This window comes from Artemia franciscana, chromosome 20, assembly GCF_032884065.1.
Source record: "Artemia franciscana chromosome 20, ASM3288406v1, whole genome shotgun sequence".
Taxonomy (NCBI): Eukaryota; Metazoa; Arthropoda; class Branchiopoda; order Anostraca; family Artemiidae; genus Artemia; species Artemia franciscana.
Window position 1 is genome coordinate 12,762,092 of NC_088882.1, and position 27,014 is coordinate 12,789,105.

The following is a 27,014-nucleotide window of genomic DNA, read 5'->3' on the forward strand; positions in this document are numbered from 1 at the left end:
TCCCAAAAGAATACAATCCTGGCATGTTTTAGCTTTGCAACTTCTGGATCTGCTTTATTTATTAATTTATTTTTTTAAATAATGATTAACTGTCAAATTTACAGATCCTGAAATAAGGTCTGTTTGACAAAGTACGTAATAAGAAAACAATGTCTGTTATGCGTTTTTCTAGTTTATTAACAATTTGAATATCTATACGTAATTTAAAACTGAACTATAATTTTAAGAAGACCAGCAACACACAAAATCAGCGTAGTAGTGGCAACGTTTTTGCGGTGGCCCTTAGAGAAGTAGACACAAATATGGATTTACTGTTACTACTTTCAGTCCATGTCTAGCCACTGGCCGTCCTCCCCAGTGTCTGACCACAAGGTAGGGTATTTTTCGGAATAAACAAACAAAATTGGATTGAGTGGAGCTAGTAATGGCTGCCAAAGTCATTCGAATGAGACAAATCCCACATATGAATCGCTAACTGTGTTGCGCTAAAAAGATCCCTTGAGTCACATACAAAAGGCTTATTCTCCCAAAATCTGCCGATTTTGGAATTTTTCTTGGTAAAGAGACAACGGGCCTTTATGGCCTGAGGCTCTACTCAGTTTTACAAACCCACTCATAATATCAATAATAATAACAGTACAAAATATACCAAAAGTTGAAATATATTTTGGGAAAAATGAAGCTGCACTGCTGAAACAAAACAAAATATACAGATACTCTACAATTCAGAACGAGAAAAAAGAATAAAAGTAAGATCAAGCTAAGAATAAAAGCTAAGATCAAGAATCAATATATTAGCACTGCATCTAAATTCATATGTCGGCCAAGATTCGGCAGCAGTACTTGAAAAATGTCTCGTTTCCTTCCCGAGGGAACTTGATTTTGTTTTGACTTATTTTGTTTTGACTCACCTCTTTCATAGATAAATTGTCTAGCTTCTAGTTAGAAATTAATCTAAAAATTGTTTATTCGACGCAAATTACAATTTCGGATAGATATGTTTTGGAAGTTAGTTTGCCAGACATTTTTTTTACTTTAATTATTGACTTGAATTTTAAATTAACAATTAAAAAACGAGGCGGTTCCTAAATCGGCATAAAGACATCTACCAGAAGAGGTGTTCTATCCTCAACAGTCTTTTTGGACTGCAGCACCAGACTAATTGTCCAGTGTTTTTGTTTCTTTAGGGTTTTATATCTAATCAAACATTTGTGATTTATAATGAGTTCAATTTGGAATTATGATGGTTTTCGCATTTTCATACCGTAATGCTTGTATAATCTAAAACTTGTATAGATTTGAAATCCTCCTTTATGTCAAGTTATTTGAATGCCACTCTAAAGTCATGCTTAAGTTTGATATATTTCAAAATATTTCCAGTATTCCAACAGCTCACAATGCAAACAGGAAACAGACTCTATAAGTGTTAAGTAAAGTTGCTGTCCCCATTATTGGAAGCCTTTTTCAGCGTGAAATAAAAGGGACAAAACATTAAACAGTTAACACACTAAAAAAAAGTACCATAAAAAGATGTAATACAAAATAATGAAAGAGCTTGCATTTGATAAATTAAAGCTGTTGTTTAAAAAAAAACAACAAACAAACAAATACGATGACAAAAACACAGCGGAGATAAAAAAAAAGCTGATGTATAATATTTAGCAAGTACGTAAGGTATTTCTGGTGCTAAGCTACTTTACGAACCTCGCACTATAACAACTATTATTATATTATTGTTATATTATCTTATATTTATTATATATTTACATATATTTATATATATATATATATTTTTATGTGTATATTATATATTTAATATATATTATATATTTTATATTAAATATATATTGTATATTTATATATTTATATTTATATATATTTATTATTTATATATATTATTATTATATTATATTATTATCGCATTATAAGAACTATACAATACTATTCAAGCGTTTTGTCTGAACCACAGTTGTGTTTGTGTCGCAGTATTATATTTTGTTTGTATTAAAAAAACGAGTTATGTTTATAAGACAATCTCTTATCAGAACATACCTTACGGACCTACATAATATTATATAGCATATTTGTCTGGATTTGTGATGTCTGAGTATCATTATGTTAGATTTTGTTTATCTTAATAACATAACTTTGATTTTGTTTATGTTAACATTTTTTTTTTATTAACAACAACTTTTTTCTGTCATAAAATATTATGTTAGAAGATATCTTACATACCAAATCAACATTATATAATAGTTTCTTGTGGATAAGTGCTGTTCGTATCACCGTATCGTTTTTTTTTGTTTTTTTTTACGAAACCGAATTTTAGCTCGTCAGATAATCTCAAATCGGAAAATACGTTATGAACCTAGAATATATTATGCAACAGTTTAATCTGAATCCTTATTGTGTTTTTATTACTGAATTATATTTTATAGTATTAAAAAACAAAATTAGTTTATCAAAGTTCTCTAAAAAAGAATTCGTGTTTTTGTAAAGTACATTTCATCTTTTTACATTATTTTTTGTTACGCCTTAATTGTCTAATCATCGTTTATTTTATTGGATAAATTATATTTTAATCAGAACAATAGTTTTTTTCTAAACTGTATTGTAATATATTTATTTTTAGGCGGTTCTATTCTGTTCGCCAGAACCTGCTTATCGCTTCTATTTGAGTATGGCCTTAGCCTGTTCGAATGAAAGAAACATTTGAAACTAATTGAGTGCTTATCCCCTAGCTACTCAACTCCTGGCTACTAAGGGTAATAAGTAAATAAGCACAAATTCACATGCACAAGATGCACTCACAATGCATACTAAAAGCAAAGCAGTTATGTAAAATAAAGCATAATAATGCAAAATAATAATGCAAAATAAAATAATGCAAAATAAAATAAATAAGCATAAAATTAACTGCTGCCATTTGCCAAATCAGCCTTTTATTTAGCTTAAAAGCTTGAAATAAGAAATGAATAAATATTAAACCTACAAAGAAAGAAAAAGAACAAATAAATGTTATTATTGTCCTTTAAACTAACTGTTCCTTTAAATATTAACATAATGGTAGACGTTCCTAAGACTGAACACTACGGAGGGATAGATCACAAGTGTAGCTGTAGTTGATTGAGGGATGAATTACTGAAAAAATTTGATCAGTAATTAAAAATTAATACATGAAATAGTTTAAAAAATATGAAATATTTGAAGAAGAAAATTGTTTAATTACTCGAGGATCATTGGTTATATACATATTGATTATAACTAGAATTGAGGAGCAAACATACTGAGACTCAAGTTCAATTAATTGAAAGTAAAATGTAACAAATTTAAGCTTCAGATTTTCAGGAAAAATCCTCCACACCTTTGAAGCAAAGCAGACATATTCAAAACTCTCATTTGTATACCAACGCATAGGGGAAGGGAGCCATAGAGGGTGATTCGTTTCTTTTGTTAGATTTTGAATATTAGCATAAGGCATTATTTGTTTGCATTTTCAAATTAGCTTTTAGACAACATTCAACGGTTTTCTTCCTAAAGTTGCTATCCAGTTTTCTATTTAGGAAAAGGAAATAAGGACCTTACCAATGAGAATTTGGTATAAAAATAAAGATATAAATGGAATTGTAAAAAGTAAGGAAGCAGCTAATTTTAAGAAATTTGAAATTTCTTAAGCTTAGCTAAGTCATGCTTTAAAAGTGTAAGTTAAAGAAATTCAAGCTGAACTTGGCAAATGGTAGAAAAATGAAAAAAAAAAAATAAAACTTACACTTACCGAGCGTTAAATGCAGTCCAAAATTCACTGAGAAAAAATAAAGAAACGCCAATCAAGACATTAAACATCGATCACTTGAAGCTCACGCTCATGAGATTACCCATGATAATAAGCTTCAAATTAAAAGCAACAGAAACTGTTAATATAGTCAGCTGATATTCGACCTTTTACAAGCAACACTAACAGATTACAAACAATCAAACGCTTTATATACTATTTACTAACGTCTTTATTTACCTTTTTGTGAATTGTTGTCAAGTGACATCATATGGATTTGACATAACACATATGTGCATTAAACATACTCGAACAAAGCAGTTTTCTAATGATATCCAATTAATTCATTTTTTATATGCTCAACTTTTCCCAGAAAATTCCTAGTGTAAACTCAGCTAAAGACGTTTTTTCCACCTTTACTGATAAATATCCCATATAAAATCATAAAAATAATTTCAAAATTAATGTGTTTAGACATCTAAATAATTTTGATGGTAAACTTATTTTTTTTAAATAATGTAATATGCCTTAAATTTCTATTTTTATTAGGTGATAATAAAAAGCCTTGGCATAAACTTCAACTCACAAACTTAAAGTTAACTAGAAGCTAAGTAATTGCTTTAAATAGTGAAAGAATTTTAGATGTATATGTTCTAAATGGTTCCTTTTAGTACTGAAAAAATGATGGCAAAATTGAATTACATAATCAAAAAAAGTGCTTTCCTTGAGAATGCGATTCTAAATACAGAAGGTGTTCATTTTGTTACTAAGACTAATGGTGTTTACAATATATTCTTGCAATAGTGGGTGAGTCTACACAGTATGTTCAAGAGGGCAGAGCTTGAGAAAAAAAATTAGTTAAGTATATACTTTTCCTTAAATGTAAGAAAATATTACCCTTTAAGTAAATTGTTGGCCTTTTATGGCAACTTTCTTTTCTTGAAGTAAAAGGTTTTAGCACGTGAACTTTAAAAGATACTACTGAAAAATTCACTTGTTCCATGGCACGATTTATTCGAAAATCATTAAAAAATAATATTGGCAATAAATCTCCACATAGGCCAAAAAACTTTTGTCAAGGAGTAATGTAAAAAAAATCGGGAGATAAGTGTATTGCCTATATGTAACTTAAATAAGCAGTGAATTCTTCCCAGGAGATTCCTGAACTACTTTCTAATGAAAGGAGAGGCGAGTGGTATAAGCTACAAATATTTCACTGAATTAATATTTTACTAAATGTTATGAATTCTTTTTCGCAACACCAAATTTATCAACAGTTTTACCTATTTTGGAATTACTTAAGGGGTACACCCCCAGGTAAAAAAAACTGCCTAGACCTTGATAGACCTTATTTGTTGCGCCCAACCTTGTCAGAAAATATCTTCCTAAATATTATCACCTATAACACATCGGGAGTTTTGTATTGATAATTATCTTCAAGATTGGGGTAATTAAAAGAAAGAAACTAGCAGAAACAAAAAAATTATGTTTTGTAATGTAAATAGTATTTTCATTATTTTCCAATGTCGTATCTAGAAATAAGAAACTTGGAACACACACACAAAAAAAAGACAGACTATTGACATTATCACCTATAAGACATAGGGAATTTTTTATTGATATTTATCTTAAAGATTAGGGTAATTAAAAAAAAATAGCAAAAAAAAACTTATACTTTGAAATAAAAAAAATATCCCCACTATTTTCTAATGTCGTACCTAGAAATAAGGAACTTGAAAAAAAACAAACAAAGAAAAACAGACAAGTAATATATCCGAAATAAGTCTTATTTGCTTGTAAAAGGTCAATTCATGCTAGCCTCATTGTGAACTAACTAATCTGGCTCGCCCACAAACGTCGTGACAGTGGGTTAGGATTAAAATGCCCTTTCAATTTACATAAAGCGGATTGACATACATTTTTACTATGTTTTTTTTTACTTTGTTACCATACTTGACAAATTTACCTTCAGTAAAATGAAAAACAAAAAGAATGTTTTCACGTCTCTACTTGCTTATACTAGAAGTGACCGCCCTGTGAATATAAATAGATCCATTCTCACTGCTCCTTTCTTCTTTCGAAGAAGAAAAAGAAAAGCGGTGACCCCCCTCACGACGAAGGTACTATTTAAACTCCCTCGAGGTGCAGGTGCATGTCACAGAATAGGTAATTTTTCTAAGAGATACAGGTGCATATTACGCAATAGAGAATGTTTTCTGGGAGATGCAAGTGTCTGTTACTTAACAGAGGGTTCACTTTGGTTGTTACGGGAGTTCTTCAAGACGTTTTTCTCCATGGTTTCTTTAGTTCTTAAGTAATAGGGGCGTATTGAATTATGTTAAGGATTCACACATGACAGGTTTCTTGTTTATTAAGGCCCCCGTGGGGGATCCCTACTTGTAACTGAGGAGGGCACACACATGGGTGTTACGTAATGATGTAGCACACATGGGATGTTACATAGTACATTAACAGATTTCATTTTCTTTCAATGTGTTTTTCTCAGGGAACTCTTATATTCTAAAAATCTGATCCCCATTAGGATTCGAAAGGGCATTCTCATCCAATGGAATGGAGCCCTACACAGCTGATCAAGCAATCTATTCCTATTATTTTGCTTCATGAAATAGATCCTTTGAAATAACCTACTCGACCCATGGATAAATCCCTTTCCCACTTACTAGAATTATTAATCTATTGATTACGTGTTTCCTATGACTGCATTGAGATGCAGAGGGGAAAAACGATTACTACAAATTGCTTACACTTGGTATGCACCTGCATGTTAAATAATGCTTTATAGAGTATTATTATAAAATATTTCTACCATAGATGAAATACAGGCGAGAGTACCATTGTGGCTAGAATATGCTATAACTTCACATGTGATCAACAGATTTTCCTTTTCCTCTTTACTAGACATAATTTTACACTCATAATAAGGGCATTCTTGAATGAGCCTACCTATGTGTATAGGCTGCAAGACGCTTCAACTGCATTAGTGAAATGTATTGAACTTTTATCCTGGATCAAGAAATCTAAAGGACACAAGCTTTTGTACATACAAATTTTATAAATAAAAAAAACTTACAAAGCATTATTAAAACACAGAAAAAGCAGTTAAAACTCAACAGCGAAAAAACAAAACGTCAAAAAATCCTTACATAGAATAAAATATAAACAAAAAGAACCATTAATTAAAGAAAGGTGAGGGTCCTGGTAACCAATTCCAGAGGGGAGGGTTTATATTAGAGGTAAATTTACTCCATATTAAGAGCTATTTCTGAGAGAATTTAATAATAATTCCACATTTCTATGGTACATAAGAATTTGTGATTTCTTGGGATGTACGCGTGAGGGTATCATAGGGGTGGTGCATTATGCCATGTTGGCCTCAATTGCTAGGAGTCTTAGAAGAAACACTAACAGAAATTTTTCCCTTAAGCTTAGAGAATCGATTTTAGTCTGAAAAATATTTTTGCCGGACAATACTCCAAAAATATCATTTGTGCGGTAATGCCTGTTAGAGGGTGCCACATGCTAGCCATTCAGTATCACAGACTGGAAATTTCCATGAAACATTGGAATCCAGTAATGGAATGGTTCCGGAGTTCAAATAGTTTCCGCAATGGTTTTAACTGCGCAGTTTCCGCAGTTTAAATAAAAAAGTTTTAATTTTTGTTTGTAAAGTTATTTTTGTTGGAAAAAGGTTGAAAAACCCTTAAACGTCATAATCTCTGCCATTAGGGTACCAATGGTCAGTAATAGATTACAAGGGAAGCAGCTGAATACACAATCTTAAAATTGGCGGAACTCGGAGCGGAACTGACGAAATTGGAATTGCGGAATCGGTGGGGGGAAGATGTGGGGATTCCGAAACTGACGCAACCGGAGCCCTATTTTAGAGTTGTGATTGTAGGGGCATAGTAGGAGCTGTAATCGGTTCAACCGAGGTGAAAGCCAGCAGAATGGGTGATGAAATCGCTGTAACCCGGGGTCAGAAGTAAGGGAAGCAGAATTGGTCCTCACCTAATTAAAAAATATCTAGAAATGTCTTAGGAGTGATCAGGGATACCAGAGGGTCAGTAATACTGTGGTATGGTGGTGTGAATTGACATAGTGTATCATAGAGGGTTGGGTTGAAAAAACATAAAGCAATAGAAGTAATGCGAGATTTTTAGTAAAAAAAATATCTGCAAAATCTCTTAGGAATGATGATGGGGTGGTAAGAAGTGCCAGTGGTTCAGTAACAGAGTGGCACGGTGGTGCGAATCGACTTGGTATATCAAAGAGTGTTGGGTTGCGAAAAAACTAACTAATGGATTTAATGCATGATTTTTACCAAGAAAATATCTGGAAAATGTCTTATGAATGATCAGAGGATGTTAGAAGGTCCCAGAAAGCCAGTAATAGTGTTGCAAACATGTGTGAATTTACAGCGTATATCATGGAGGGCTGGGTTGTGAAAACACGAAAGAATGGATTTAATGCGCGAGTTTAACAAGAAAATGTCTACAAAATGTCTTAGAAATAATGGGGTGGTGGAAGAGGGTGCTAGCGGTTTAGTCATAGTGTAGCAGAGGTTAGATATTGTCAGAAACTAATATCAATACAGATAAAAAATGTATATCTTCCGGGTTGTTGCAACTTCAGAAAACACTTAAATGATGATGACGGCTGCTGAAGGGTGCCAGGAGGGGTAGCCGAATAATGCCATGGTTTTGTGCAGTGTTGTTTTGGGAGATAGGGAGCAGAAGGGGTTTACTTACAAAAAACATGAACCAATGAAGGTAAAGTATAATTCCTATCAACAAAATGTCTTAAATTGTCTTAGGAATTATGAGGGAGTGCCAGGGGACCAGTCATAGTGTGACCAGGTGGCATGAATTGACATGGTATATTACGGAGCGTTGGCTTAAAAAAAAGAAATAGATTTAAGTCTTTTTTTCATGAAAATATCTAAAAAATATCTTAGGAATGGTAAAATGTATCATTCGGGTGTCATGGGGTAGCCATATATTGCCACGGTGGTGTGAATTGCCTGTACTAACATGTTTTACCGCTTAAAGTTAAGGTGGGATGTGTTAAACAACTTTTTCAGTGGTAGGGTGACGGAAATCTAACAACCAGTCAATGAACTGAGAGATTTTCATTAAGACCCCTCAGAAATAACTCTTAATAAGGTTTCATTCATCTCTTTTAGCATCCCTCCCTTTGGAATTGGTTGCTAGGGTGGGCTAGCCGCATATTGTCACGGTGGCATGTATTGTTTGGACTAAAATTTTCTAGAGTTTAATGACAAGCTGAGAGGTGTTAAATGAATTTTTTCCACTGAAGGGGGGGGGGTGAAAGTTAAGGCTCAGTCAAAGAAACCAATAATTTGCATTAAAAGACCTCAAAAGTATCTTAATGTGGTTCAAATTTACTTCTAACGAGATGGTGTGAAATTTGAAAAGAAAATATTAACTCAAACGTGCAATTGTCATTCGGGGACGCATAGTCTTGGAACAAAGAAATCCGGTACTTTCATTAAAATATCTCAGAAATAGCTATTAATAAGACTTAAATTTACCTGTAACGAGATTAGGTGAAATTTGAAAAGAAAACATTATTCAAGTGTGAGTTACTCAACCAGGGGTGCATAGCCTTGGCCAAGACAAATGAGGCATTTTCTTTAAAAGCCATCAAAAATATACTAATGTGGCTTTAATTTATCTCTAACGAGATTGAATGAAATTTGAAGAGAAAATATTATTCAAATGTGCACTTGTCAACCAGGGGTGCATAGTATTGGCTCAAAAGAAACGTAGCATTCTCATTATAAGCTCTCAGGAATAGCTCTACATAGGGCTTAAAATATAACTCTAATATCCATCCTCCCCTCTGAAATTGGTTGCTAGGACCCTCAAATATCTTTAATTCATGGTTCTATAAGTTTATATTTTATCCTATGTTAGGTTTTTTTCGCGTTTGGTTTTTTACTTTGTTGAGTTTTAACTGTTTTTTCTGTATTTTAATAATGCTTTGTAAATTTGTTTTTATTAATAAAATTTGCATGTACAAAAGTTTGTATCCTTTAAATTTATTGATCCAGAATAAAACTTCAATATATTTCACTAGTGCAATTTAAGCGTCTTGCAAGCTGTGCACTAAGGTATGCTCGTTCAAGAATGTCCTTAACATGCGTAAAATTCTTTGTAGTGAAGACGAAAAGGAAAACCTTTTGATCATGTATGAAGATGAAGCATATCCTAACCATGATGGTACTCTCGGTTTTATTTTATTTCTGGTATTAGTTCTAATAATACTCTCTAAAGCATTACTTAACATGCAGGTGCATACCAATTGTAAGCAAATTCTAGCTATCGATTTTCCCCTCTGCATCCCAATTATTGCAGTTATAGGAAACACGTAAGCGATAGCTTAATCATTCTAATACGAGGGACAGGGCTTTTTCGTTGGGTCAAATAGATTATTTCATAGAATCTGCTCCTCAATCAAAATAATAGGAATAGATTGCTGGTTCAGCTGTCTAGGGTTCGAACTGCCCTTTTGAATTCTAATGCGGACAAAAATCTTTATAGTATAGGGGTTCCATGAGAAAAAACACATGGAAAGAAATGGAATCTCTTGAAATATTATGTAACATCTCATGTGTGCACCGTCCTTACGTAACATCCAAGTGTGTGCCCTATCCAGTTACAAATGATGATACCCCGCGAGGGCCTGAAGAAAAAATCACGTGGAAATGCGTAATCCTCGACATAAGTAAACATTCCCCTAGTGCGTAAGAATTAAATAAATCATGAATAAAAACGCCTTGAAGAAAAGTTTCTTAGAAAACGTCTTGGGATGTATTGAAACGTCGTTTAAGAACGTTTTGGATAAAAATTTGTTAAAAAAACCTTCCTAGCTTGAATAGTGGACTCTAGCTTGAACAAACCCTATCACGTAACTTGTAAACCCCTATTACGTAAGAACCGAATATAAACCCTCCTCATTACGTAATAACCAAAGTAAACCCTTTCTATTACGTGACATACACCTTCATCTCCTAGAAAATATTCCCTATTACGTGACATGCACCTGCATCTCTTAAAAAACATTCCCTATTACGTAACATGCACCTGCATCTTGAAGAAGTTCAATCACATCTACGTCTTTGGAGAGGGTTGCCGTTCAACTTCATCGTCATTACTGGAAGAAAGAGCAGTGGGTATGGGTCCGTTTAAATCCACATGGTGGTCACTACTTATACTGATTAATTGTGAGTTTAAGACCTATATGACAGTAATAAAGCACATTTCCCAAAGTTTCTATTGCATAACTTTTAGAGAGCTATGTTTTTAACTGAGCATTGCTAATAATTACATAATAGGTAGTTCTACTATAGAAATATCTGAAGAGAAAAGTTTTAAAGCTTTAGCATATTTTTTTTTTCTTTTTTTCTTTTGTGAATCATGATTTGTTGTTTTTTTTTAGCTTAGCTTTTTGAATGGAATCTCAACTCAGTAAGATTCATGTTTTGATGTCAATATTTAAGACAGTTTCCAGAAATTGACGAGGAATGTTTCCAGAAATTTTTCTCTACGGTCACATAGTTTAATTATATTCATTTGTTTGATTATATTTTCTGTTTATACAATGATTCAAAAGTAATTATGGCTTACTTTGACAAATTATGCCGTTCGATAAATGTCGCTGATGGACATGGAGAACGATATACCAGCAGTGTTTCTAATTCTTGAGGAAAGCAGAAATATTTCACGAAAATGAATGAAACCATTTAAGATATGAACTTTAGGTCTTTTAAGACTTATGTTTCAAATTTAAACAATACGAGGATACGAGAAATAAAATTTCAAAAATGATTAATGCACTACATCTTATAGGGAATCTTTAATTGGAATTATAAATCGGATCTTTTAAATTGGAATCTTAGCTACAAAAATGTGAACGATTCCCTTCTATTAAAAATCATAGAATTACCAAGAATGTTAAACTAAAAACTGTTATTACCCCCTTGGCCCAGTTTTGGTCTACTCATACCAGAAAGGCTCAATTAGATTTTTCATTGTTTGTTTCAAAATTATGAAGTTTTAGGGCAGTACCATATTTTCGTTAGCTTTGTCACTTCGAATCGTGAAAATGAATAAATAAAACTTTAATTTTAATGTTAGTTAAATTTTAATGTTGTTTAATTTTACTTAACCGGTAGCTAAATTTTAGCTTTTCGTATGCAAAATTCGTATCAGTAAAATCTGTTAAAAATCATGTTTTTCTTGTGCTTTCATGTCTTTCTTTAGGCAAACCCTTGGACTTATGTTATGTATTATATAACTTTGGAATTAGACGAATTATAGCTAAGTTTTTATAAATTTTTTCTAAATTTTTCACCCCCATTTCTGTTTTCCTTTTATTTTAATTTGGCACCCACCTCTACCAAAATCTACACCGCTAAACATCATCTAAAGTTTGGTTTTAGAATTTCTTTGATTTTTTAGGCATATATGATTGTATAAGTTTATTCTCAACCAATTCAAATCATCAGGTTTTATTCCACTGCCTTTGGTGTTCAAAGACAGATTCATCTAAAATTTACTAGAATTTACGAATTTGTAAAGAACTTCTTGACAGCATAACCAGAAGACCAGATTAGAAGTTCGTTTGTATTTCGCATAAAATTATAAGAAAAATGGTGGAAATGTCAAAAGCCTGGGCTTAGGTGCCCGCGACCGAGCTTAAGCACTTCTACAAACCTATTTTACAAATATATAAGCCAATAGCAGCCACAAAGCTATGGCAGTAGGGGTGATTGTACCCTCCTTTGCTTCCCATGAATGAAACTATATCTTCATGAATGAAACTATATAAAAATTCTAAACAATGAATTTTATCAATACAATTAATTCTTCTTTAAATATTTCATGTTTTGAAATTAGATGGACTTATGCAGAAGGTAGTTCTCCACTTGCCAAGCTTTTTCTTTATCAGTCCTCTTTAACGAAAAAGTTCTCTTAGTATCCTATACCTTCGTTCTTACAGGAAAATACGGGCGTGACTTTGTAAGAACCAATTAAAGCCCGAGCACAATCTTTATTCTGTCTTTTTAATCAAGCCTTTGTTTGCGCTAACATGAGCTTGTCAAAAGCTAAAAATATGAAACTTATAATACTGCCTCAAAAACAAATTTTACTTAATAAAGAAACTATTTATAAAACTTAAATAGATTTTTTTTCCCGAAAAAAATTTCTGGCATAGATGCAACGCTAATGCGTTAAAATTCAACACCTACTGAAGGTAAATTTTGTGAAAAGTGTAATCAAAACTTAGACTGAATTTCTTTTTTGTCCGACTTAAAACAATCGTTTTACTACAATATCCTTAAACATTAAAGATCTTTTGTAAGATGGTTTTGAGTAAAACCAATACTGTCAATTTTAAGAAATTGGATTTGGATTTATAGAATATTGATCTCATAATTGCAGTTAAGGTGTAAAAAATATTGAAGGAGATTTTTATACTAAATTTTATACACAATTTTCGGCATAGCCTAAAAACCAATAAAGGTATAAAATAAATTCAGAACTTACTTCTAATTGTGCTCTTACATTAATTTATTATAACTGAATATTATGCTGAATATTATAGGCTCAATAATATATGATAATTAAGATCTTAAAGTAACTGTTTTATTCAGTAACTGATTTCATTTCACCAAAAAATGAAATAAACTTTAAAATAAATATTGCTTCTCATACGATGTCAAATGTTCAGCTATCAATCAAAACTAAAAACAAAAGCTAAAGTCTGTAAATTTAACGCTTTAATTTCCAAATATTTGTTTTAACATCCATTCGAGGTTTACAAGCAAGGAATATAAAAAGAGGCTTATTATACGGAAAAACGTGCTCTTTGTGAGCAAGGGTTAACAAAGTGAGTTGTGATAGGTTGCAAATAAATACCTTAAGGATATTACTATGTATGAATAGTCAACATAATATCAATAGAATATTTTTTAAATTGATACTTTATATCGTTATATGTGTTCTTTGGCAAGAGAGAATTGAAAATGAATCTCAACGAAGTTTTTTGACATATATGGAACATACCCTTTTAACTATTTTAATTGTTTACAAACTTGCACATTTACTATTAATATGCACCAATACTTTGCGAATTCTGCCCTATCGTGCAGGTTTTATAAGCATAGTTAACATCCGAGCAATTCTGTTAAAGTTCAGCCAATAAACTTACCTTTCACTGTATTCATCACGATGGGCATAACTTTGAACAGCATTTTCTTCAATTAAAAATTTGGCACGTTGGTAGAAAGAGGCAGAAACTGGAGGGGGCTGCTTTCTCAGCAGGATATCAATTGGCTCCGGAGATGATAGGCACATTAGATTGCCAGAACATTCGGGCTTTGAGCAGCACTCAGTATCTGCACAGTCAACCAGTCCGTCTAAAAGTAAAATCTACTTGAAAGCTTTTAATTGTTATGTTTTCCTACCAAAGTGAAAGGTTTATCCAATAGCGTTTGAAAATGAGTTTTAGAGTGTGAAAGATACCTCTAGTATTCACATTAACTGAGGATAGTGGGAGATAGTTTATCACAGAGGGTTGGGTTGAAAAAACATGAAGCAATGTACGCAATGCGAGATTTTTAGTAAAAAAAAATCTGCAAAATCTCTTAGAAATGATGACAGGGTAGTAAAAGGTTCCATTGGTTGAGTAACAGTGAGGCATGGTGGTGCGAATCGACTTCACGGTGTATCACGGAGGGTTGGGTTGCGAAAACACGAAATAATGGATTAACATTTTGAGGGGTATCAGGGTACATGATACACATGGGTACATTTTTAGCTACTTTTATTTTGGAAGGAAAGACTGACCATGAAACGTTTCAGAAAATACTTCAGACGAGGAACACTTCAGTACCTCCGACCCCAATACGAAGCAGCATAATTTTATGTGCTGCTTACCAATGCAAAGCTGCTCATTCAGAAAATACTGCAACTTTTACAGATCTGCTTTAATAAATGTTTTTATAAAAGCAGTAAATATGAAGAGTTAAAAGACCAAAAGTCCGCTTTCTCTTAAAATTCCAAAATCCTATTTACACCCTTTGTTTGAAATATGAAGGCCAAACATGTTTCTTCACCACGACCTTTTTTAATTGTCAGATGATCGGAACAGTCTGGCCTGTTGTTTTACTGTGATTCTCATGAACTAAGAATGTGACTCTTCGTTGTGGAGATGCAACTCTTCGTTGCATCTCCACTCTCTAACTATCTGATGTTAAACACAATGCTTCTCTGAAGAATATTAATAATATGTTCTTATGAGTACTCTGATTTCAATCATAGTCAGTTTTGAATCCTATAAAAACCCGTCAAATCGGCTTGCTGTAGGTATATACCAGCAACCAATCGATTCGTTATTGATTGCTCATTTCCTACCACATGGTTTTTGTAAAATCTTAAGACTAAAAAGAATATGGTACTAAGTTATTTTTCAAAATTAAAAATTCGAAAGGACAATTTTTTTACAATTAATTACACTGAAACAAGATGAATTTATTTATGGGGACATAAGTATTTAATCCAGTAGAAATCGTGCTCACATAAGTGCCAGTCAAGAGAAAATTTATTTGTCAACAATTTTAAAATACCAAAAGGTATGTTTTGCTGCAAAAAAAACGTATACACCATTGTTGTAAGTGTCATTAATTGTTATGTAATGATCATATGCCTACTTTTGAAATATTAAATAACCTGGACCTTTTCCATGCACCACAGCAAGTTGAAACCTCCTCAAAATAGAATCCTGTCGACTCCTCAGCTTTTAATAGTCTGGCAATACCTTCATAAATTTTGTAAGATACGAAGCAAGGTGGTGTACTTTATTCCTGAGCTGTATTGTCTTTAGTGATTAAGGTAGACATCGACCTGGGATGTCTAAATTAATCTTGACGTTTGACAGAAAAAAAATACCGGGTATTTTATTGTCAACTGTGGATCAGAACGCGTGTTTAAACCGATTGTTATGGAAGCCATATCAGAGAAGTTGACTTTTTGATGGGACCTTAGTTAAAAATGTCATATGGATGGATGATATAAAGCTAAGTTGACAAAGTAGTCAACAAAATAGTCGGTAAGTTGACAAAATAGTCAAGCTAAGTTGACAAATAGTCAAAACTTATTCCTCAGTTGTGTCGTCTTTATTAATTAAAGTAGACATCGATCTGGGATGTCTAAATTAATCCTGACTTTTGACAAAAAATTACCAGGGGTATTTTATTGTCATCTGTGGATCAGAACACGTGTTTATACCGATTGTTATGGAAGCCATATCAGAGAAGTTGACTTTTTGATGGTACTTTAGTTAAAAATGTCATATGGATGGATGTTATAAAGCTAAGTTGACAAAATAGTCAACAAAATAGTTGGTAAGTTGACAAAATAGTCAAGCTAAGTTGAAAAATAGTCAAAACTTACTCCCGAGTGCTACCGTCTTTATTAATTAAAGTAGACATCGATCTGGGATGTCTAAATTAATCCTGACTTTTGACAAAAAATTACCAGGGGTATTTTATTGTCATCTTTGGATCAGAACACGTTTTTATACCGATTTTTATGGAAGCCATACCAGAGACTTTGACTTTTTGATGGGACCTTAGTTACAAATGTCATAGGATAGATGATATAAAGCTAAGTTGACAAAATAGTCTAATAGAGAACTGTTGTTCTCTTCTCCTGCTAAATATGAGCGGACATAATAATAATTAATAATATTATTATTATTATTATTAATAATATTATTAATAAATAATAATATTATTTATTAGCGGATATACTATATTATATTATATTATATAGCGGACATAATACTACTATATTATATAGCGGACATAATAATATTATTAATAAATAATAGATTTTAATATTAAAATATACAATTAACAAATTAATCAGTATGTAACCAAAAGAAAGAAAAATACAATGAGAATAAATATGTAGGCAGCTGTTTTTCAATTTTTCGAGGGGATAGAGAATCCCAATTAACTTAAGTTTGTAGATATATCTCAGTTTTAATTTATAGGTTGTTGAAAAACCATTCCACCGATTAAATAGGGTGGCTCTCAACAGCACTCTAGCACTCTCAACTCAACATCACTCTCGACAGCACTTAATCTTAAAGTTCTATTAAAAAGTGATCGTTCAACGAGTAAGGTTGAATCAAACTTAACAAACAAAAATACAGTCAAACTTTAGCGTAAAGAGTAGAGTATTGAGGACGGGGCAACGCTTCATGTGGAATAATTTCTGTTCGTTTTTAAAATAATGCCAGTAAATCTGGTATTCCCTCCATGAAATATACCCTTCCCCTTCACGGAAAACTCCTCCTTAGAAATTTTATCCAACGTAAAATACACCCCCCCCCTCCGTCAAATTCATTCCAGACATTTCCATCCTCGCTGAGAATGGTCTCTCCCTGTAAAATTGCTTTCGGACGATTCTTGACTGAAAAATTCTCCTTTGTATTCTTTCTTTTGAATAATACTTTAACCTCTAATCGGTTTCTCGATCACTCCAGAAATGCCACCTTCCGTGGAAGTTATTTCCCGGAAATCAAAACATGGTGATAAAATCTCCTGCATATTTCCCCCGGATCATCTCCACATGAAAAATTTACCAAAGTGAATGTAAGACAATTTAAAAGAACTTCGTATAGTAATTCTGTCAATTCCTCCCAGTGTAAAATTTCCCCTCGAATGTTCACCCCTTCCGCAAGGAATTTTTGTCCCCAAGGAAGATTCTCCCAATTAAACTCCACCCCAAGCACAACCCCTTCCCTCAAAAAAATGTTTATAGTTCCCAATAACAAATACTAAACGTTAAAAATGGGTGGATTTCATAACTTACAGGTCTCTCTCCACGGACTGTAGGGAGGGGGATCATTTTACATCTAAGGACATAATTATTTAATCTTTCAACTGTAGTGAACAGAACGGCTATATAAAAATTTTGATCAGATAATTTTGGGGAAAAATAAGCGTGGGGGGCCAGTTGCCCTCTAATCTTTTTGATCACTTAAAAAGGGCACTAGAACTTTTAAATTCGGTTCGAATGCACCCTTTTCCGATCTTATAGGACCATCATTTCGATATAGTTATCCCTGGGGAAAAAATAAATAAAAATGCATCATATTTCTTTAATTTCAGGGGGTTTTCTCCTTATTTCAAAAATCAGGCAAACTTTCTCAGGCTCGTAACTTTCGACTGGTAACTCTAAACTTGATGAATCTTATATATTGGGGATCGGCATTATGGGCAAATTCTTTTGATGTATCTATTAATAATAAAATTCCGTTTTTTAGAGTTTCGGTTACTATTGAACCGATTCGCTCTTTACTTGCAGTTCGTTACCATGAACTGTTTGACGGGCAGCGGTTCTAGAAGAAGATATCCTGCTTAATTATTTGAATGAGTTTAAATAAGTTTTCTTCAACGATTCTATTTTAAATTCGTTGTTTCCAGAGAGTAATTCTTGTACATTATAGCAGTGATTTTATCCGATGCTTAACCAAGCTTTGTAAATCTGATTCCATTCCATTTAATGTAGCAATTATGTTGCACAAAAAGATACTGTTATTAACCATTTAAAATTGAATTTATCCATATTACCATGCAAGACGGTGGACCTTCATTCATAAGAAATTAAGCTTCATTTTTAGCTCGAGCGGACACTTCCTTTTGGCAGATATTGTTAATTACAACATAAAACGGTGTGTTTATATAGACTATCCGTGCTTAAAAACACCTTTGTTTAATCATGCAGTTTAGATCACGCAGCGCTACTCCTGCGTTATTTAGTAAAGAGTCTGCTATTAGGTAAACGATATTTTGTGTCATTACAAATCTAAAACATTCAAATTATATTTAAATGTAAATGCAGGCGTCTGGCCTTCTACGCTTGTCTATGGATGATGCAGGGCATCCATATGAAGTTAATGGTTAATTGCTGAATTTGTTTAAACAAACCTTTCTGACAGCCTTCCATTGCCGGAACACCATCACTACTTTGACCAATACATTTTATCCAATAAATATTGTATGGTAGGCTTAGAAATTCGGCTCAAAAACTTTTTTTTATTAAAATTTTCAAAAAATTTTTATATATATAGATAATCTATCTATCTTCTATATATATAAAAATAAGTTGTCTGTGGATCTGTGGATGGATCAGGTGACGTCACCTGAAAAAACTGGATCAGGTGACGTCAAAACTGAAAAACTAAAAAAAGGCAAAAACTACAAAAAAAACTAAAAACTAATAAAAAAAATAAAAAAGCTAAAAAACTAAAAAAACTAAAAAAAGGCAAAAACTACAAAAAAAACTAAAAACTAATAAAAAAGCTAAAAAACTAAAAAAACTAAAAAAGGCAAAAACTACAAAAAAACTAAAAAACTAAAAAAACTAAAAAAACTAAAAAAAGGTAAAAAACTAAAAAAACTAAAAACTAAAAAAAACTAAAAAAAAAAGGAAAAAACTGAAAAATAAGCTAAAATAAAGGTAAAAACCAATAAAAAACTTAAAAAAAACTGAAAAAACTAAAAAAAGGCAGAAACTACAAAAAAAAACTAAAAACTAATAAAAAAAGTAAAAAAGCTAAAAAACTAAAAAAACTGAAAAAAACTAAAAAAAGGTAAAAAACTAAAAAAAATAAAAAATAAAAAGAAACTAAAAAAAAGGAAAAAACTGAAAAATAAGCTAAAATAAAGGTAAAAACCAATAAAAAACTAAAAAGAAAAAAAGGAAAAAACTAAAAAAAATTTTCATCTAAAAAACTAAAAAAAAACTAAAAAAGGTAAAAACTAAAAGAACTAAAAAAGAAAAAAATAAATGACGACACTCAAAGAGAAAGCGACCAGGACAAAAGGAATGTTCGATTAGCAATCAACAAAGCACCGGGACACAGGGAGTATAAATGACGACCAGGACATAAGTAAAAAAAAAAAACTATCTATATATATAAAAATAAGTTGTCTGTGGATCTGTGGATCGTGGATCAGGTGACGTCACCTGAAAAAAACTGGATCAGGTGACGTCAAAACTGAAAAAACTAAAAAAAGGCAAAAACTACAAAAAAAACTAAAAACTAATAAAAAAAATAAAAAAGCTAAAAAACTAAAAAAACTAAAAAAAGGCAAAAACTACAAAAAAACTAAAAACTAATAAAAAAGCTAAAAAACTAAAAAACTAAAAAAAGGGCAAAAACTACAAAAAAAACTAAAAACTAATAAAAAAAATAAAAAAGCTAAAAAACTAAAAAAACTAAAAAAAGGTAAAAAACTAAAAAAACTAAAAACTAAAAAAAAAACTAAAAAAAAGGAAAAAACTGAAAAATAAGCTAAAATAAAGGTAAAAACCAATAAAAAACTAAAAAAAAAACTGAAAAAACTAAAAAAAGGCAAAAACTACAAAAAAACTAAAAACTAATAAAAAAAGTAAAAAAGCTAAAAAACTAAAAAAACTAAAAAAACTAAAAAAAGGTAAAAAACTAAAAAAAATAAAAAATAAAAAAAAACTAAAAAAAGGAAAAAACTGAAAAATAAGCTAACATAAAGGTAAAAACCAATAAAAAACTAAAAAGAAAAAAAGGAAAAAACTAAAAAAAAATTTCATCTAAAAAACTAAAAAAAACTAAAAAAGGTAAAAACTAAAAGAACGAAAAAAGAAAAAAATAAATGACGACACTCAAAGAGAAAGCGACCAGGACAAAAGGAATGTTCGATTAGCAATCAACAAAGCACCGGGACACAGGGAGTATAAATGACGACCAGGACATAAGTAAAAAAAAAAAATTAACAAAACTAAAAAAAAGGTAAAAAATACAAAAAAACTAAAAAGAAAAAAAACTAAAAACTAATAAAAAAACTAAAAAATCTAAAAATCTAAATAAACTAAAAAAGAAAAAAAAGGAAAAAAATAAAGGAGAAAAACAAAACTAAAAAACGAATGTATATACAGACCGGTACACCGGGATACAAATGACGACCGGGACACAGGGAATATAAATGACGACCGGGACACAGGGACACAACTACAACGGGGACACCGGGGGAAACAGGGGGATATAAATGACGACCGGGTAAAAAAACTAAAAAGAAAAAAAAACTAAAAACTAATAAAAAAACTAAAAAATCTAAAAATCTAAATAAGCTAAAAAAGAAAAAAAAGGAAAAAAATAAAGGAGAAAAACAAAACTAAAAAACGAATGTATATACAGACCGGGACACCGGGATACAAATGACGACCGGGACACATGGAATATAAATGACGACCGGGACACAGGGACACAACTACAACGGGGACACCGGGGGAAACAGGGGGATGTAAATGACAACCGGGACACCGGGACAGGGAATGGTCGATTAGCAATCACCATCAACAAAGCTCAAGGGCAAGGGCGCGAAGCGCCCCCACCAACTAGGTGTTGGGGTGGCGCGAAGCGCCACCCCAACAGCTATTATATATATAAAAAAATAAGTTGTGTGTCTGTGGATCTGTCAGATGACGTCATGTTTCTGTGTTGACTGATGAAATTACGGACCGGGACATCGGGACACAAATGACGACCGGGACATAGGGAATATAAATGACGACCGGGACACTCAAAGAGAAAGCGACCGGGACACAAGGAATGTTCGATTAGCAATCACCATCAACAAAGCACCGGGACACAAATGACGACCGGGACACAGGGAATATAAATGACAACGACTGACGTCATGTTTGTCAACTGATGAAATTACATACCGGGACACCGGGACACAAATGGCTACCGGGACACCGGGAATATAAATGACGACCGGGACACAGGGATTGTTCGAATAGAAATTACAGACCGGGACACCGGGACACAAATGACGACCGGGACACAGGGAATATAAATGACGACCGGGAACCTCAAAGAGAAATTACAGACTGGGACACCCGGACACAAATCACCACCAGGACACCAGGACACAGGGAATATAAATGACGACCGGGACACAGGGACACAACTACAACGGGGACGCCTGGGGCACAGGTGGGATATATAAATGACGACCGGGACACAGGGATTGTTCGAATAGAAATTGCAGACCGGGACACCGGGACACAAATGACGACCGGGACACCGGGACACAGGGAATATAAATGACGACCGGGACACTCAAAGAGAAATTACAAACTGGGACACCGGGACACAAATGACGACCGGGATACAAGGAATATAAATGACGACCGGGACACAGGGACACATCATTAGAATAATGAGGTATAGATCTGAATACGGATTGTTTTTCCCATGGACAATTATATGTTGCATGTTTAAGGGTCAGTAAACCTGACAATCTATTTATATGCACAGACAATGGGACAGCGAAGAATGTTGTATGTTCGCACGTTTTACGTAGTTAAAAACAAATATATATATATATATATATATATATATATATATATATATATATATATATATATATATATATATATATATATATATATATATATATATATATATATATATATATATATATATATATATATATATATATATAAATATATATATATATATATATATATATATATATTATATATATATATATATATATATATATATATATATATATATATATATATATATATATAAATATATATATATATATATATATATTTATATATATTTATATATATATATATATATATATATATATATATATATATATATATATATATATATATATATATATATATATATATATATATATATATATATATCTATTCACAGGTGGGACACAAGGACACAACTACAATGGCGCGTCACTAAGATGGCGCATAACGACTTACGCGCGCGGGGGGGCTTGGGGGACCAACTAGGTGTTGGGGTGGCGCGAAGCGCCACCCTAACAGCTAGTATATATATAAAAATAAGTTGTTTGTCTGTGAGTCTGTCGAGTGAGCTCATGTCATCATGTCGTTATGAAGTTAGTTGTCGTCATGTTTGTTATGACGATGCCGTCATTAAAAGTATTTATGAAAATCGTTCAAAGACAAATTTTTAATTGTAAGAAGATCGTGGACGGAAAAATGTTTAATTGTAAAATGACTGAAGAACCTACAATGGTAACAGTCGAGGAAGCTGCTCAAAGAGTCTATGCCAAAAAACTTGCGACTCATAGAGAAAGTAAGAAAAGAAAGCGTGCCGAGGAATCACAAGAACAGCAAGAAAACAGCCTTGCGGCTAAAGAACGCAAAACTGCGCAGTTAGATGAAAATCCATCTGGACAGCGAGAGTCAAAACTTATCAAAACTGAAAATGATAGCGATGATGATTGGGTTTGGGACTTTGACTTGGATAAGGTCATGAATGCCTACCAGATTTTAGTTAAAAAAACAAAGGATCGGCGATATGTATTTCATAGTGACGCTGAAAAATAAAGAAGAAAAAGAAAAACTGAAAAAAGAAAAAAGGTAAAAAACTAAAAAAAAAAACTAAAAATAAAAAACACTCAAAGAGAAATTACAGACCGGGACACAAATGACGACCGGGACAGAGGGAATCTATATATATAAAAATAAGTTGTTTATCTGTGGGTCTATCGAGTGACGTCATGTCATCATGTCGTCATGAAGTTAGTTGTCGTCATGTTTGTTATGACGATGACGTCATTAATGGTATTTAAGAAAATCATTCAAAGACCAATTTTTAATTGTAAGAAGATCGTGGAAAAAAAAATGTTTAATTGTAAAATGACTGAAGAACCTACAATGGCAACAGCCGAGGAAGCTGCTCAAAGAGTCTTGCCTCCATAACAATGCCTGAAAAGATTAAGCAATTGAAAGCAATCGTGCAAATGCTTCGGCGTTATAAAGATATGAAAATAGAAAGAACCATTGCCCTTTTAAACTGATTAATGTCTGTAGTAAACTTCTTTAACGTCCCTGATAAGGGATGGGTCAAAATTTTTAATAAAAAGATCTAGAAAAAGCTCATAGAACAAACAAATAAACCTTGAAATTTAATTAATAACAAGAATGAATTCGTCTTATTAAATAATAAATGAGCGCAGGGGTGTCAATTCATCAAAATGCAAAGGAAGGGGGAGGGGTCAAAACGTATTTGTTAAAATCTGGAGTGGCGGAAGTTTTTTCCAATGAGCATACAGAAAAGGTAGTGTTAAAATCTAGGAGGCAAAAATCAAAGGGGGGAGAGGAGCGGATTATTTCCCTAGCCCATTGAAGCCCCTAATTTAATTTGTCATTAATGAACACCAATTATATTTAGACAAAAATAATTTTTAAAGTCTCAATAAAATTCCAAATCATCAAATCCAACCGTTAATGATTGGATTCATTATACAAAGAACTAAAAGGATGCCATAAAAAATGCATGAAGAAACAATGGCAAGCTAATGCCTAACTTTTCTACCTTCGGTTAATTAAATAGTTTGTGCTAACGAACAATAAGTAAGGAGCAGCTTGGCTAAATTGTAACTGACACTGCAAAAAAAAAACAGAATTTTGATACCAATAGATTCAAAAAAGAGTTGTTTTTATGCTTATTCCAAATATGTAAAGTTCATTTAGTTGAGGGTGCCCATCAATAGCTGCGAGCCCGAGAAAATTTAACTGATTTTTGAAAAACGAGGGGCTAGGAACCCTAAGAAATTCAAGTGATTTTAATGAAAATCCCTCCATTAAATTCAGTATACCAGAAAACCCTACTATAGAGTTTTCACGTTCCTATATAGACAAACATGGAATTTTGCATTTTATGCGAGAAGAAAGATCATGGATGCGCATTTATTTGTTTTCTTTTATTTTCCCTAAGGGCGATCTTATCAAATCTGTGATCCTAAAGATCGGGAGAGGGCTCATTTGATCGGAAATCAAAATTGTTAGTGTATTTCTTATGTGACAAAAAGATGATGGGCAACCAGCATTCCTTTCAGTCTCCTTTTATTCCAAAAAGATAGCCTAGCTATTTTGGTTTAACATAGTTGAAAGGTCAAATATAGTTGAAAGGATGAAATGACCCCCATAGTCAACGGGGAAACGGCTGTAAGCTGTGAAATTTGCCCATTCGTCACATATAGTATTTGTTATTGGGAAACATATGGAAATATTTCGGGAGTATTTTCTAAAGGATCGGGGGGTATTTTCCATGGGATGAATTTTCCCTGGGAAGGAAAGTTTCGTGGGGAATTTTCCAAGAGAGATATTAAACAGAGGTGGAGTAAAGGCAATTTCTTGGAAGGGTTTGAAAAATGGTAATAAACAAAAAAAAAACAAGTTGTCTCAAAAAGCTTAAACTTAAAACTTAATTTTGTAAATAGACAAACCAAATATAGTAGTAGTATTTCATATTTTGAATGATTGAGTAACTGAAACAACATAAACAGTAAGCATCTCATATTTGGAAATACAAGCTGTATGTCGAAATTATTCAATTTTTTCTTTTTTCGCTACTTGTCATTTCTTTTCCTTTTTTTACTACTTGTCATTTCTTTTCCTTTTTTCTTGTTTTGTAGCATGGTAAGCTGTAAAAGTCGCCAGTACATAGGCATACCATCAGCGCACATCGTTTGCAAAGATTAACTTCTAGGTACAAGAGGTAGATAAAAGATTAAACAAAGATGAAGGATGTGGTTGGTGTAACAACGCAATGCAAAAGATATCACACTCAGTACAGACATAAAAATTACATTTAAAGATGTTGACCCAACACAGCACATTAAAGTTTTGTAATATTTATGCATATAATTTTGAAAAAGTGAAAATACAATATTCTGAAAAAGTAAATACTTTTACAAATGGTAGATTAGGGATCTTAAGGTTCGGCGATATGTATTTCATAGTGATGCTGAAAAATAAAGAAGAAAAAGAAAACTGAAAAAAGAAAAAAGGTAAAAAACTAAAAAAAAAAAAAACTAAAAGAAAAAACACTCAAAGAGAAATTACAGACCGGGACACAAATGACGACCGGGACAGAGGGAATATAAATGACGACCGGGACACTCAAAGAGAAATTACAGAGTGGGATACCGGGACACAAATGATGACCGGGACACAGGGGATATAAATGACGACCAGGCCACAGGTATTTAAGAATATCGTTCAAAGACAAATTTTTAATTGTATGAAGATCGTTGAAAGAGAAATTTCTAATTGTAAAATGACTGAAGAACCAACAATGGCAACACCCGAGGAAGCTCCTCAAAACGAATGTATTCAAGCCGAAGTAGCTGAGTTGGTAAAGCGTTATGTTTCAGGTTCTAGGTCCGAGAGGCTCCAGGTTTGAACCTTGGCTTTAGCATTAATACAAAAGAAGATAAAAACTAAAAAAGGTAAAAACTACAAAAAAAAACTAAAAATAAAATACTAAAAAACTAAAAAAGCTAGAAAACTAAAAAAAAAACAAAAAAGGTAAAAAAACTAAAAACTAAAAAAAAAAAACTAAAAAAAAAGGTAAAAACTACAAAAAAAATACAAAGAAAAAAAAACTAAAACTAATAAATAAACTAAAAACTGAAAAAGAAAAAAAACTAAAAAAGGAGAAAAACTGAAAAATAAAGGAGAAAAAGAAAACTAAAAGCTGGGACACAGGGAATATAAATGACGACCGGGACATTCAAAGAGAAATTACAGACGGGGACACCGGGACCCAAATAACGACCGGGACACGGGGAATATAAATGACGAACGGGACGCTCAAAGAGAAATTACAGACTGGGATACTGGGACACAAATGACGACCGGGATACTGGGAATATAAATGACGACCGGAACACAGGGAATGTTAGATTAGCAATCACCATCAACAAAGCTCAAGGGCAATCATTAGAATAATAAGGTATAGATCTGAATACGGATTGTTTTTCCCATGGACAATTTTATGTTGCATGTTCTAGAGTCGGTAAACCTGACAATCTATTTATATGCACAGACAATGGGACATCGAAGAATGTTGTATATTCGCAAGTTTTACGTAGTTAAAAACATATATATATATATCTATAACGAAAAGATAAATCTTTTCTCTTTTATCTATATTCACAGGTGGGACACAGGGACACAACTACAATGGCGCGTAACTAATATGACGCGTAACAACTTACGCGCGCGGGGGGGCTTGGGGGGGGCGAAGCACCCCCACCAGCTAGGTGTTGGGGTGGTGCGAAGCGCCACCC

The 27,014-nt window shown here is 32.6% G+C and overlaps 1 protein-coding gene across 1 annotated transcript in view; it reads right to left on the minus strand.

Moving 5' to 3' along the window:
- The window catches only part of LOC136039767 (teneurin-a-like), a gene marked incomplete in the record, with an annotated part of 538,588 nt that overhangs the window by 284,230 nt on the left and 227,344 nt on the right, over window positions 1–27,014 (minus strand). The window contains 1 exon segment of the mRNA XM_065723631.1: window positions 14,039–14,237. Coding sequence (XP_065579703.1) covers window positions 14,039–14,237 — 199 coding nt within the window.